Source organism: Cebus imitator, unplaced genomic scaffold (genome assembly GCF_001604975.1).
Source record: "Cebus imitator isolate Cc_AM_T3 unplaced genomic scaffold, Cebus_imitator-1.0 Scaffold93, whole genome shotgun sequence".
In the NCBI taxonomy this organism is placed as follows: Eukaryota; Metazoa; Chordata; class Mammalia; order Primates; family Cebidae; genus Cebus; species Cebus imitator.
Genome location: NW_016107408.1, coordinates 3,519,004 through 3,532,101, shown reverse-complemented (window position 1 = coordinate 3,532,101; position 13,098 = coordinate 3,519,004). Strand labels below are relative to the sequence as shown.

The window sequence follows — 13,098 nt, the reverse complement described above, 5'->3', positions numbered from 1 at the left end:
AAAAAAAAAAAAAAAAAAGAAAAGAAAAATAGCACTCTTATTTTTGTCTCCTGCCACCATTGTGTAGGTTTTGAACGAGGAAAGGGAGTTAGAAAACCAGGACCTAGTTAAGAAGCGTGTTCCCGTATGATAACACCTTAGGCAGTCACTTCAAATCATGTTCCCAACCATTTTTAATGACGTGGTGGACAGAATCCATAGTGTTCTGCCCGCACAACGGCTAATGCATCAAGCTTGTTTCTTTGGACGATGGGACTGTCATTGGTTGTGACAGTACTTTCTGCACAGTACGTATCTTTTAATGTAGTACTGATATTTTAATAAAAAGCCTAAAAGAGATGCTCCAAAAGGTGTCTTTATTTATTTATTTATTTTTTTTTTTGAGATGGAGTCTCGCTCTGTTGCCCAGGCTGGAATGCAATGGCATGATCTTGGCTCACTGCAACCTCTGGCTCTTGGGTTCAAGCGATTCCCCTGCCTCAGCCTCCCAAGTAGCTGGGATTACAGGCACACGCCACCACGCCTGGCTAATTTTGTATTTTTAGTAGAGATGGAGTTTCACCATGTTGGCCAGGCTGGTCTCAAACTCCTGACCTCGGGTGATCCGCCCACCTCAGCCTCCCAAAGTGCTGGGATTATACCAGGCTGGAGTGCAGTGGCGAGATCTTGGTTCACTGCAACCTCCTCCTCCTGGGTTCAGGCAATTCTCCTGCCTCAGCGTCCCGAGTAGCTAGGATTACAGGTGTGTGCCACCACATCCGGCTAATTTTTGTATTTTTAGTAGAGATGGGGTTTCACCATGTTGGGCAGGCTAGTCTCGAACTCCTGACCTCATGATCCCTCCATCCCAGCCTCCCAAAGTGCTGGGATTACAGGCATGAGCCACCACTCCCAGCCTTAAAATGTGTCTTTATAAGAAACTTCAAGGGAGGACCAGCCACTGCGATTTGGTGTGGAGGAGGGTGGATCCAGCAGGCCCAGCCCTCAGGGACCACACTCAGGACAGGGATGGAAGCGGGGTTTCGGGCTCCCCCTCACTCCCAGGCCTTCCTCTGTGCTCCTGCAGATGAGGGACTATGGGACATCCTCATCAAAGACATCCCCAAGGAGGTGAGCTCCTACACATTCAGCATGGACATCCTGAAGCCGGGCGTGAGCTATGACTTCCGGGTCATCGCAGTCAACGACTACGGCTTCGGCACCCCCAGCAGCCCCTCCCAGTCTGTGCCAGGTACTGGCCCGGGGGCATAGGGAGTTGGGGAGCCCCGCAGCAGAGCCTGGCAACTGATGCTGGGCGGGGGGAGGAGGAGAGGCACCAGGCATGAGGAGCATGGGGCAGGAACCAAAAGGCATTGTCCCTTGGGGCTGCGAAGGGGTGAGTTCTGGTGCCCAGGACTGGGACAGCCCTCAAGGCCAGAGGAAGCTGGGGGCCTTGATCTTTTGGGCTCCCTCAAGGACTCCAGAAGCCCTGGGTAGGGGCAGAGCAGAGGGTCCCACGGGTACAAATTTCCACGCACTCATCACCTAGGACGTTCAGGGGCACCAAGCCATAAGCTGTCTTTCCATGGAAGCCTCCAGCCTTCAACATGGCAGGGTCAGCAGCCTGCAGAGCAGCAGTGGCACAGGCGGGCCTTAGGCACCACCTGTATGGCAACAGGGTCACCACCCCTCCCCATTTTCCTCCCCTCACTCTTCCTATCTGGCAAGTCTTCGATAGCACAAAGGCCTCTGCCATCTAACCCCATGACCCATAATGTTATCGCTAACCACTCTGAATACAAAGGTCCCTTCCTCCTCCTCCCCCTCCCACACGTTGACCATATTGATAGAACCGAATCTTCTCCTTTACCCACATGGATAGAACCAAACCTACTCCTTTATCCACATGGAGAGAACTGAATCCTGGGGCAGAAGTGCTTCAAGACTGAAACAGAGAGCCCACCCCTTGTCCACAGCAGCATGGGTAGTACTCGCTGGGTGCAGAAAGCACAGCATAGGCCGGGCGCGGCGGCTCGCGCCTATAATCCCAGCCCTTTGGGAGGCCAAGGTGGGTGGATCACCTGAGGTCAGGAGTGTGAGACCAGCCTGGCCAACATCCTGAAACCCCATCTCTACTAAAAAAAAAGTAGCCGGGTGTTGTGGCAGGCATCTGTAATCTCAGCTTCTTGGGAGGCTCAAGGAAAATCGCTTGAACCCAGGAGGTGGAGGTTGCAGTGAGCCAAGATCATTCCATTGCACTCCAGCCTGGGCAACAAGAGTGCAACTCAACTCAAAAACAAAAAGAAAAAGTAGCTGACACACTGCCACTGTCCCATCCTGTGTCCCCAGCAGACATCACTAATCGATCCTAGCACTCTTTCCTGTTGAGCCACGCAGCCATCTCAGAACACATCTGACATCAGCCCTCCTGGCAGTCCTTTACCCACTGATCAGAGCGGGTCCTTGAGGTGAACCCATCCTTACAGAGGTTCTGCCTCATTCAGAGGGCACAGACCCTGCCTTCGCATAGATTGTGAGCGGCTGGTGGAGTCCCAGCTGGAGTGGGAGATTGAGAGGGAGGAAGGGGCTGAGCACCCTGGACCTGACCCCACCCATGCTCCAGCCCAGAAAGCCAACCCCTTCTATGAGGAGTGGTGGTTCCTAGTGGTCATCGCCCTGGTCGGCCTCATCTTCATCCTGCTGCTGGTCTTTGTGCTCATCATCCGGGGCCAGAGCAAGAAGTACGCCAAGAAGACAGACTCGGGTGAGTGAGCTGGACCAGCCGTGCTGGCTGGACTTGACTTTTACGTATCTGCCCTTTGGCCAGGACGGGGGTGATGGGGTCCCTCTCTTGGTAGTACACCTGCTCTTGTGGGCGGGGCAGCCTAGGGTTTCTGCACACAATCTCAGTCTCCTATTTTGGTCTCAACTCTACTGAGAGTAAGAGCGCTTAGCCCAGCCAGGTGGGGAGTGGTAGGGGAGAGGCGAGGCCACACGATCTAAAGGGTGTCGATCTCCCGCCGACTTCAGGGAGCAGCGCCAAGTCTGGAGCCCTAGGCCACAGCGAGATGATGAGCTTGGATGAAAGCAGCTTCCCTGCCCTGGAACTCAACAACAGGCGGCTCTCCGTCAAGAACTCTTTCTGTCGAAAGAACGGCCTGTACACCAGGTAGTGAGCCCTCGGGGGGGGGTTGGGGAGCCAGACCCAGGGTGGGAGAATGCTGGGGAGGGCCATAGAGCGGGCGGTGCCCACCTGGCCGTACCTTGTCCCGGGAAACAGCATTCAAGCCCCAGGGCTGGGAATGATCAGCAGAAAGACACGGTGGGGCCCAAGCAGGACCACCAGGGGCCGGTCCCAGTGTCCACCATGCCCAGCCACAGCCTGGGGCTGAGGACGCCCTGGGGAGAAATTTACCAGGAGGTGGCTACTAAGAGTTCCTGACAGTGACAGCAGAATGCAGATAACTGGCAACATTTTGCAAACCAACCTATTGCTGTTCAGAGCCAACTGCCAGGGAAACAGGCCTGCAGGTAGTCACTCGCCCCGAAGGCAAGACAGGCCCAGCCAAGGCAGACCGAGCAAACACACCTTAGCGAAGGATGCCTGAGCACCTACCGTCTTCCCCTCCATCTGGGAAATCCTCTCCCCTGGGTCCTGATTTACGCCCACCTCCTATCCCCATTAGCCTCAAAGGGTGGCATCTGAAAGCAGCCCATGAGGACAGGACAAGGCTGGTGGGCGAGCACAGCTTCCATTTTCTCCTGACTTCTTTCTAACCCCAGCCCCCTCCTAGGGCCCACTCCCTATGGCCACTGGGCTGCCCATTTCCAAGGGCCGGAGACACTGCTGGGGCCCACCTGACCCTCCCCTGATGTGTGGTATGGTGGTTTTCCGCTCCCCTGAGCTCAACAGGGACCAGGCCACAGGGCTCCTGTGTCAGGCCTCAGCCCTATTGGCATTCCTAGCTCATAGGAGGTGGCAGGCAGGAGGAGTCCAGCCTCTCTTGGGAGCTCACAAAGCTTCCCTCTGTCTCTGTCTTAGAGAGACGAAGCCATGTGTGTGTTCATCTGGAGGGTGGAGGGAGGGGCTCCCAAAGCCGAGCTCTCATCCTCCGCCAAATCAGCCTTCCAAAGAAAGAGCTGTTTGAGGCTCCCACAGTAGCCCCGCCAGGCTGGCTCCGGGTCACTGCCACATGTAACAAGGGGGCATTTCACCCATGGCCTCACCTTCCCTGCCCCTCCCAGCCTCTCCTACCCACAGTGCACACACATTCAGGCCCCTGTGTGCCCCCAAAGCCACTCTGTGTACACAAAAATCCCATTTGCACCAAACCAACTCCAGGAAGTGGGGCCCTGAACCCAGCCACAGTGACACCCCCACCCCACATTCACGCTGCGTGTTGCCTGGACAGTGTTAGCCTGGCACCCTATTTTTCCCTCTATGTCCTCCGCCAGGCCTGTCTCCCAAGTCCACGCCCAGGAATGAAGAGGAGCAGAGGGTGGTGGGGACCCATCCTCCCCAGGCCTCCCTGTGGTCTCCCCAGACCAGGAGAGGCTGCCCTGAGTGAGGGCACCTCTCAGCGCCACTCCCCTGCTCTCTCCAGGTCTCCCCCTCGGCCCAGCCCAGGCAGCCTGCACTACTCAGATGAGGATGTCACCAAGTACAATGACCTCATCCCTGCAGAGAGCAGCAGCCTGACCGAGAAGCCCTCGGAAATCTCCGACTCTCAGGTGAGAGCAGGAGGGCCAGGTGTCCTGCAGAGGGGAGGGAGCAGCCCCTCCCAGAGTGGGACAGTAGATGGGCTTTCTTCCTTTCCTTCATGGGGTGCCAAAGACTAAGGAGCCCAAGAAACCACCCTGAAGTCATATATGTCCCATCCCAAGTTCTGCTCAAAGTTGGCAGCCAGCGCTAACGAGGTCCCAGGAACCTTGGTCACAGGGGTGTCCCCCGAAGAGCATGGCCCTCCACACTTATAGGAGTCACCCCACAGGCTCAGTTACTCATTAGGTCTGGCCTGCAAGGGAGCATGCCGAAGGTGCAGAGAGGGAAACTCGGGGCAAGGTTGACACATGAGCCCTGCATTGCCCTGGAAAAATGCTCCACTTAACTCCTCAAGGATCAGAACAAGCTTCAGAAACAGAGGGCTGGGTGCCCTGAAGCCCGAGGTTGGGAAGCAGTGTAGACCAGGAGGCGTTAGGCTTTGGAGCTTTGAACCTGAGTTTGAATCCTGGCTTTGCTGCCCGTGAGCTGGGATGTCCTGGGTGTGCCAAGTAACCTCTCTAAGCCTCAGTTTCCCCATCTGTGGAACAGGCAGGGTGATAACAGGCTCTGTCCTGAGGCCATGCGAGGATCTGCTGAGATTAGACACATGAATGCAGCATAGAGTCAGGTACATGGCAACCATTCTATAAATGTCAGCTTTTATATGAAGTGCGGGTCGATGCTTCTGGAAGACACAGCTTCAGAGAGCAGCCATTAGGTGGGTCACGCGGGGACACTGTGTCCCAGGCTGTGGGGGGAAGGGCTGTGTGCATTCCAACCACAAAGTCTTACAGCTTCCCACCCCAGCCCTCTCTGCCTCAGCCAAGCCCAGTGGTTACTGAGGAAAGGGCCACGAAAGGCCACGAAAGGGCACTGCATCCCACGCCCTGGACCTTTCTGCCCAGGCCTGGGAGAGGAAGTAAAGGAAGAGGTGCCAGCAGGGAGCGGGGCTGTTGGCTGTGCAGGAGGTGCCAAGAAGCCTGGGGTCACGTTGTGGGCCCCGTGGGCTGCGGGCCTCTCACTTACTGCTGTTTTGTTCAGCTCCAGGGTAACTGATGGGCTTGGCAGAGCCGAGCAGGCTGGACCTAACTCCCTAGCCCAAAGCTGGCAGGGACAGAGACCCCAACTTAGCCCGGCTTACTCAGGGACTCAGTGGGGGGCAAAACCCATGTGATCCAAGTTGTGAGATTTTTGTTGTTATTAAGACAGGATCTTGCTGTGTCACCCAGGCTGGAGTGCAGTGGTGCAGTCTCCGCTCACTGAAACCTCTGCCTCCTGGGTTCAAGCGATATCCTGCCTCACCCTCCTGAGTAGCTGGGATTACAGGCACAAGCCGCCATGCCCAGCTCATTTTTGTATTTTAGTGGAGACATGGTTTCAACATGTTGGCCAGGCTGGCCTCGAACTCCTGACCTCAAGTGATCCGCAGACCTCGGCCTCCCAAAGTGCTGGGATTACAGACATGAACCCCGGTGCCCGGCCCCACTATGGTCCAGATGAGGCCCCTAAAGAAGTGCTGCTGCCACTCACTTACCCATGTGACAAGCAGCTCGGCTACCAATCAGCATCTGCAATGCGGAGCCCCCACCATTTCGACCTTGGAGTGGGGGCTGATAAGGATGCCGCTGGTAGTTCTCATGCCTATGACAGTTTGTGCAAGGTTTCGTCCCTGAGGATCAGCAGCTGCACAGGCCAGGGCCCTTTGGTTTCAGCCTCCAGGAAGAACAACCGCCTCTCTTTTCAAGGGCGTCCCTCCCCCCAGGTCTTTGGCGAGTGGGTTTTGCGTATGCTGCCTGGTTTATATTCTGAGTCAGACCACCCAAAACTCACTCTCCAAAATTGGCGGAAACCTGCCCAGCCGTTTTCCTGTGATATGGTAATAAACAAAACGTCAGTTTGACTTATAAACAAACACACATGATGCGATATGAGAAAGGCTATAATTCAGCTGGGGGTGATGGGTTAGAGGAGAGAGAGGCTGGCTCTCACGTAGAGGGCCAGGGCACAGGAGCTGGGGGCAGAGGGCAAAGGCTGGAGATTGAGAGGCCCCTGGCCTGTTCGATAGAGCTTCTAACACTGCAGCATGGCTGCGCAGCAACTTCATTTTCAAAACAAGAGCCCAAGTTTGGTAGAAAAACAATGTGTATACTTAGCACACAAGTAAATCTCAATGGAAAAGAAATTCCAAACTGATGGCACACACCTTCTGATCTTGATCTTCAGTTCTTGCAATATCATGACGGCCCCTTCGTTGCATTGCGGTGAAATTAAGCACATTTTAAAAAGAAGATACACAGAGCAAATCATATTTTCTTTTTCTTTTTCTTTTTTTTTCTTTTTTTTTTTTTTGAGACAGAGCTTCTCCCTCGTTGCTCAGGCTGGAGTGCAATGGCACAATCTTGGCTCATTGCCATCTCTGCCTCCCGGGTTCAAGCAATTCTCCTGCCTCAGCCTCCCGAGTAGCTGGGATTACAGGCACGTGCCACCATGCCCAGCTAATTTTGTACTTTTAGTAGGGACAGGGTTTTACCATGTTGGTTAGACTGGTCTTGAACTCCTGACTTCAGGTGATCCACCCACCTCAGCCTCTCAAAATTCTGGGATCACAGGTGTGAGCCACCACGCCCAGCTGTGAATCATATTTGCTGTACTATTTATTACTAGAAGCCAGGAAGCATTCTGAGGATTGTTTGTGAATGACACCATCTAACCTTCAGAGTCCTCTGGGAGGCACTGGTGGCATTAAGACTATTTTCAAGTAAAGATGATGAAAAAGAGAGGGCTTTGAAGGCCCCCCACTTGCCGACAAAGAGCCCAAAATGCATCCCCTCATTGCCCCCACCCCCGTGACATCTGTCCTGCATACCGGCACAGGTGAGACTCTGTGTAGTACCTGGGAGGAGTAAGTGCTGGGTTTGCTTTCTATGAAACTTATTCATTCATTCCTTGATGCATTTACTGAACAGCTATTTGTTCTGTACCCACTAAACAGAACCAGACGCTGTAGAGGAGTCATGGCTATGGCAGTGGGCAAGACAGACTCTAATAAATGTTGCGTTATAATGTGTTATGATTTATTAGGAAAGGCCATATGTATATAAATAACCACGTTTTCATTTCTCATTAAAATATTATGAAACTGCTCAGGCGCGGTGGCTCACGCCTATAATCCCAGCACTTTGGGAAGCCGAGGTGGGCGAATCACAAGGTCAGGAGTTCGAGACCAGCCTGGCCAATACTACTAAAAATCCCGTCTCTACTAAAAATACAAAAATTAGTTGGGCGTGGTGGCACATGTCTGTAGTCCCAGCTACTTGGGAGGCTGAGGCAAAAGAATCACTTGAACCTGGGAGGTGGAGGTTGCAGTGAGCCGAGATGGCGCCACTGCACTCCAGCGTGGGTGACAGAGTGAGATTCCATCTCAAATAAATAAATAAATAAAATAAAATATTATAGAACCACAGTAACTTGATGAAGAAAGTGGTGAACAAAAGTCTTCCTGTTTCTTTCCTGCAGTGCAGAGGCAGATAAAGCAGCATGAGGAAGCCACTTCCCCTGGAGGCTCAGAGAGGGCTGCCTGAAGGAGGTGGCATTTATGTGAACTGGGCCCCAAAGTGTGAACAGGACTGGGTCAGGCATAGAAGGGAACCGTGCAGGTTTGCAGCTGGCTGGAGTGGGGCTCATGTTCTGCCATCACTCTTCTGCCGAATGGCTCTGACCTTTTGCCTGTGTTTACCTCGTTTCCACCAGATGGGCCATGAGTCCAACAGGCTCAGCTGAGACCTCGTCGTCAGCTTCTCCTTAGCCTGACCGCCTTCCAGGCCCTGGCAGCCCAAGCTTGTGCCAAACGAGAAACGCTGCAAGGCAGAGACAGGCCAGGGAGAGGCTAAGCTACATACTGGGCACCTGCAGCGTGCCAAGCCCTGGGCTTTGTGTGTTCTCATTTAATATCTAATTGCCCTGCCATGCAAATGAAGAGGGAGAGAGGCCTTCACTGACTCCAACCCCACCCCGGTGACCTCCCTCGAGCCCCCTGAACACAGACATCTCTAACAGCCGGTTGGTAGGGGCGGAGCAGGATGCACATAGGCTGTCACTTTACCTATGAGGGCACAGGTGGCACATATGATGTTGATTCTCAGCTGACATTTTTCAAAGGACATTCCTGGGAGATTTCCAGCTGTCTTAGCACAGAGCCCAGAGCCTCGACAAAATTGTCCAAGGGCACAATTCTGAGGCTCTTCAGAGACACACAGGAGACACATCACCCACACCCCACCTCTAATCCAGAGACTGCAGCCCCTGCAGAGAGACCCCGGCTGGCCCCCAGAGTAGAGGCATACAGGGGAAGGTGGAACATCCTGCACAGATGTGCTGCTGGCTTCAGGCTAGAATCGGTGCGGAGCCCCTGGGACTGTGGATGCGGGAGGGGGCCCCTGCTTCCAGTCTCCCAAGTTGCTGCACAGGGTGCCTCCTCTGTCATCTAGGGCAACACATTCCTCCCAGACTTCATGAGATTCAACAAGATAAGGGTGGCCTGCCGGGCCCCAAGGTCTTCACACAGTCCCAAAGGCCAGGACCACTCCTGACCCCATCGCCAGCTGAGTCTGGTGCCAGATCCTTTGGGCTGGTGATGAACAAAAAGGCAAAAGGGCTTTGCTTTGCTTCCTCTTTTCTTCGGGGTCCTGCCTCCTTCTGCCGTCCCCCCCAACCCCACCCCACTCCCGTCACCAGGACCCAGTAATTGCTGATTGAGTGGCTTTGAGGTGCTGTTAAGAGACCAGGGAGACGAAGCAGTCACTTGATTGCCTGTCGCCTGGCAGGACAGCCCCTGAAAGGCCCCCTTTGTGCTGGACGAGTCCCTGGGAAGCTGCATTCAATTACCGAGGCTGTGAGAGTTGAAAGCGGCAGTAGGAGCCCCTGGTTCCCCCTCGCTTTCTTCTCTTCTCGCCCCACCCCCCACCCCGAAAAGAAACAGATGTTCAGGGAGATGGAGGCGGGAGCAACAGTCGCTGATGCAAAGCCCTCCTGCTTGGACTTGGGAGGGAGTGGGGGAGGGAGGAACGGTAGACCAGACTCGCGCCTGCCCGGCCCCTCCCGCAGCTCAGGCTCTGTTTGGCTCCCTGCTCTTCCTTCTGATGTCTTCCATCCCGGAAATGCTGCCCACAGAGTGCCTGGCACCAGTGGGCATTTGGCAGATACTAACTGGTGGGACAAGGATGGTCTAGATGAGTGGACTTTGGGATCTGGGCCCTTAGGAGAGCCAGAGAATACCACTCCCCACCTTGCTTCCAATCTGGACGTGTCTGTCTTGGGCTCGGGGCTGGGGAGGATAGTAGATAACCTTCTTCTCCCATTCCAGCTGCCTGAGCACTGAGTCAGCCTCCGAGCTTCCTGGCCCCTTCTGATCCCTCCCAGGGGGGCTTTGAGGCTTCCCACTCCATCTCTTCCCTTTCTCACCCAGGATCACCCTTACTGTCCCCACTGATAATACCTTTTACAGCATTCTCTCCTGGGTTAGCTCATTTCACCCTATGAACTATGGAGGTCTACCCATTTTACAGACAAGGACGCTGAAGCTGAGAGAGCCTGAGTGATGGCTCACACTTCCTCTGCTGGCAACGGCCAGAACTTCCTGGGCCACAAGCTCCTACCCCCAGAGACTCGTTCACTGTGGGATGGTCCCACGGTGACCCTGGGTTCCTCTGCAAGGCCGGGGCCTGGGGCTAGCCAAAATTCTAGAACCCTGGAGATGATGCTAACAACTGTTCAAGCCGGCTAGGGGGTAGACAGAGCAGCCTATAGGGAAAACTGTGGGACATCCCTGTCTGGTCTCCCGTACTCACAGACCCTCACTGCTCCTGGGCGGGATGGACCCCCAGGCTCCTGCCTCACAGACCCACTCTGCTCCCGGCCAGCCTGGCTCAGCCCAGCGTCAGGTGCCCCTGCTCAGCATATGGAGTCCCCCTGCCCTGCCTGTGCCCCCTCTTTGTTCTCCTGGGCCGGCAGCTGGGCAGTAGGCACAGAAAGGGGCTTGTATTGTGCGGCATTGCGTCACGGGGCAGACCGAGCCCAGGGACTTTCCATTGTCTTGGGCAGCCGGCTATGCCTGCCAAGAGGATTGAGGTCCTGGCAGGGGAGTGTCTGCTGGCGGGGGTGGTAAGGAGAGTGGCTGGGGTTGTAGAGGGGTGAGGGGAGGGAGGGGAGGGGCCAGAGAACATAAATTAGCAGATGGACTGGGGAGTATTTAATTCCCACTGGGAGTGGGGGTGGAGGTGGGGGCGGGAGCCCTCCTTCCCATCCTGTGGTCTCCAGGCAGAACTGTAGGAGTTAAGAGGTGCGTGGGCTTTAGAAAATCAGGCAGATCGGAGTTCAAGCCTGGCCGGATCACTTCCCCAGCAAAACCCTCACCCTTTCTGTGCTTTATGTGCCCATCAGTACCACGCAACGTCAGTGCTCAGGTAGCAACAGGAGTTACAGCACAGAGGTGTGAAAATTAAATACACTGACACACGTCAGCATTTCGGACTATCTGGCAGAGTGTCCGCTCCAGTAGCAGGGATCTTGGTGGTTCTATTCATTGCGGCTACATCTCTCGAGATGTATGCCAGTGTTATGAAGGACTCCGAGTTCCTGAGAACAAGCTGTGCGTCTCAATTCCCAAAGCTCAGACCCTTTGGACAAAGGTCCCCACTCCATTTTCTTTACCTGTAACGCAGGGCACAGCTCCCCACCCCAAACTTGTTTGGATTGGGCTAACTGGGTTTTATGTTTTACTCGGGTTGCTGTTATTCACTAACTGCCCACAGGCAGGGACATTCACTGGACAGGGCTGAGGAGGCCTGGGCAGGGTCCTCTGAGCTGCATTTCGCTGAGCGTGTGCTGTACACTGAAATCAGAGCACTTCTCTTCCAGAGAGTTCTGAGGGTGGGCCCATGTGTTGTCGTATTAGCTCTCAAAACGTTGCGGGGAGCTCAGGGTAGGGGAAGGGCGCACAGTATTTTTAGCTCCACAATTCAATTTCACTTTCCAACCGAGACTGACTTTTGTTTGGGGCTAATGTCCCCAACAGATGAAGCCTGTGCCTAGGACATCGACGTGTCAAAAAAAAGTTAGGAATAATTTAATATTTTTATCTTTACAAAAAAAAACTTCAGGCTGGCTCGGTGTCATTATGCCATAATCCCAACACTTTGGGAGACCAAGGCAGGAACATAGCTTGGGCACAGGAGTTCGAGACCAGCCTAGGCAACAAAGAGAGACCCCCATCTCAAAAAAAACAAACAAACAAAAAAAAAACTTTAAAGTTGTCATTACATAAAATTCTGAACTTTTGTTTAGATTTTTCTCATGCTTCGTTGGTAATCAAGCATTGTCTTCACATTGGCTCACACTCGGACAAGCGCTGGCATTTTTTCACTGCCCAGAGCCTCTAAAGGCCTTTCTGGCTCTGGCTTTGTCCCCACTCACAAAGTAAATCAGAAGCTGGACCAAGATGAGAACTCAGTAGGTTGAGGTTGAACCTTGAAAACATGACCCTGTGTCAGAGAAGCCAGACACAAAAGGCTACATATTGTATGATCCCGTTTATATGAATAAGTGAATCCCGGGAGACAGAAGACAGATTAGTGGTTGCCAGAGGCATGGATATAGGGAGTGGCTGCTTTGTGGGTGCAGGTTTGACTTTGGGGCGGTGACAGTGATTGGGGGCTGGATGGAAGCGGTGGTCGCAGGACATCGTGAAGCTCCTGATGCACTGAGTCCTGTGCCTTAGAATCGTTCACTGTCTGTTATGTGAACTTCCTTCAGTTGAAAACAAAGGTAGGCCGGACGAGGTGGCTCATGCCTGTAATCCCAGCACTTTGGGAAACTGAGGCAGGTGGATTACCTGAGGTCAGGAGTTCAAGACAAGCCTGGCCAACATGGTGAAACCTGTCTCTACTAAAAATACAAACAAATTAGCTGGGCATGGTGGTGGGTGCCTGTAATTCTAGCTACTCGGGAGGCTGAGGCAGGAGAATTGCTTGTACCCGGGAGGCGGAGGTTACATTGAGCCGAGACTATGCCACTGCACTCCAGCCTGGGCAACAAGAGCAAAACTCCATATCAAAAAAAAGAAAAGAAAAGAAAAAAGGTGAGGGGAAGTGGCTTATGCCAGTAATCCCAGCACTTTGGGAGGCCAACGCAGGAGGATCGCTTAAGCCCAGGAGTTCTAGACGAGCCTGGGCAACATAAGGAGATCTCGTCACAACAGAAAAAATGTTTTAAGTTAGTGGAGCATGGCAGCATGCAACTATAGTCCTGGCTACTCAGAAGGCTGAGGTGGGAGGTTAGCTTGAGCTCAGGAGGTTGAGGCT

The 13,098-nt window shown here is 53.8% G+C and overlaps 1 protein-coding gene across 1 annotated transcript in view; it reads left to right on the top strand.

Annotated features, from left to right (window-relative positions):
- The window catches only part of SDK2 (sidekick cell adhesion molecule 2), a 318,487-nt gene that overhangs the window by 303,244 nt on the left and 2,145 nt on the right, over positions 1-13,098 (top strand). The window contains exons 40-43 of the mRNA XM_037741077.1: positions 1,067-1,231; positions 2,603-2,743; positions 3,010-3,148; positions 4,584-4,710. Coding sequence (XP_037597005.1) covers positions 1,067-1,231; positions 2,603-2,743; positions 3,010-3,148; positions 4,584-4,710 — 572 coding nt within the window. The remainder of the gene's footprint in view (positions 1-1,066; positions 1,232-2,602; positions 2,744-3,009; positions 3,149-4,583; positions 4,711-13,098) is intronic.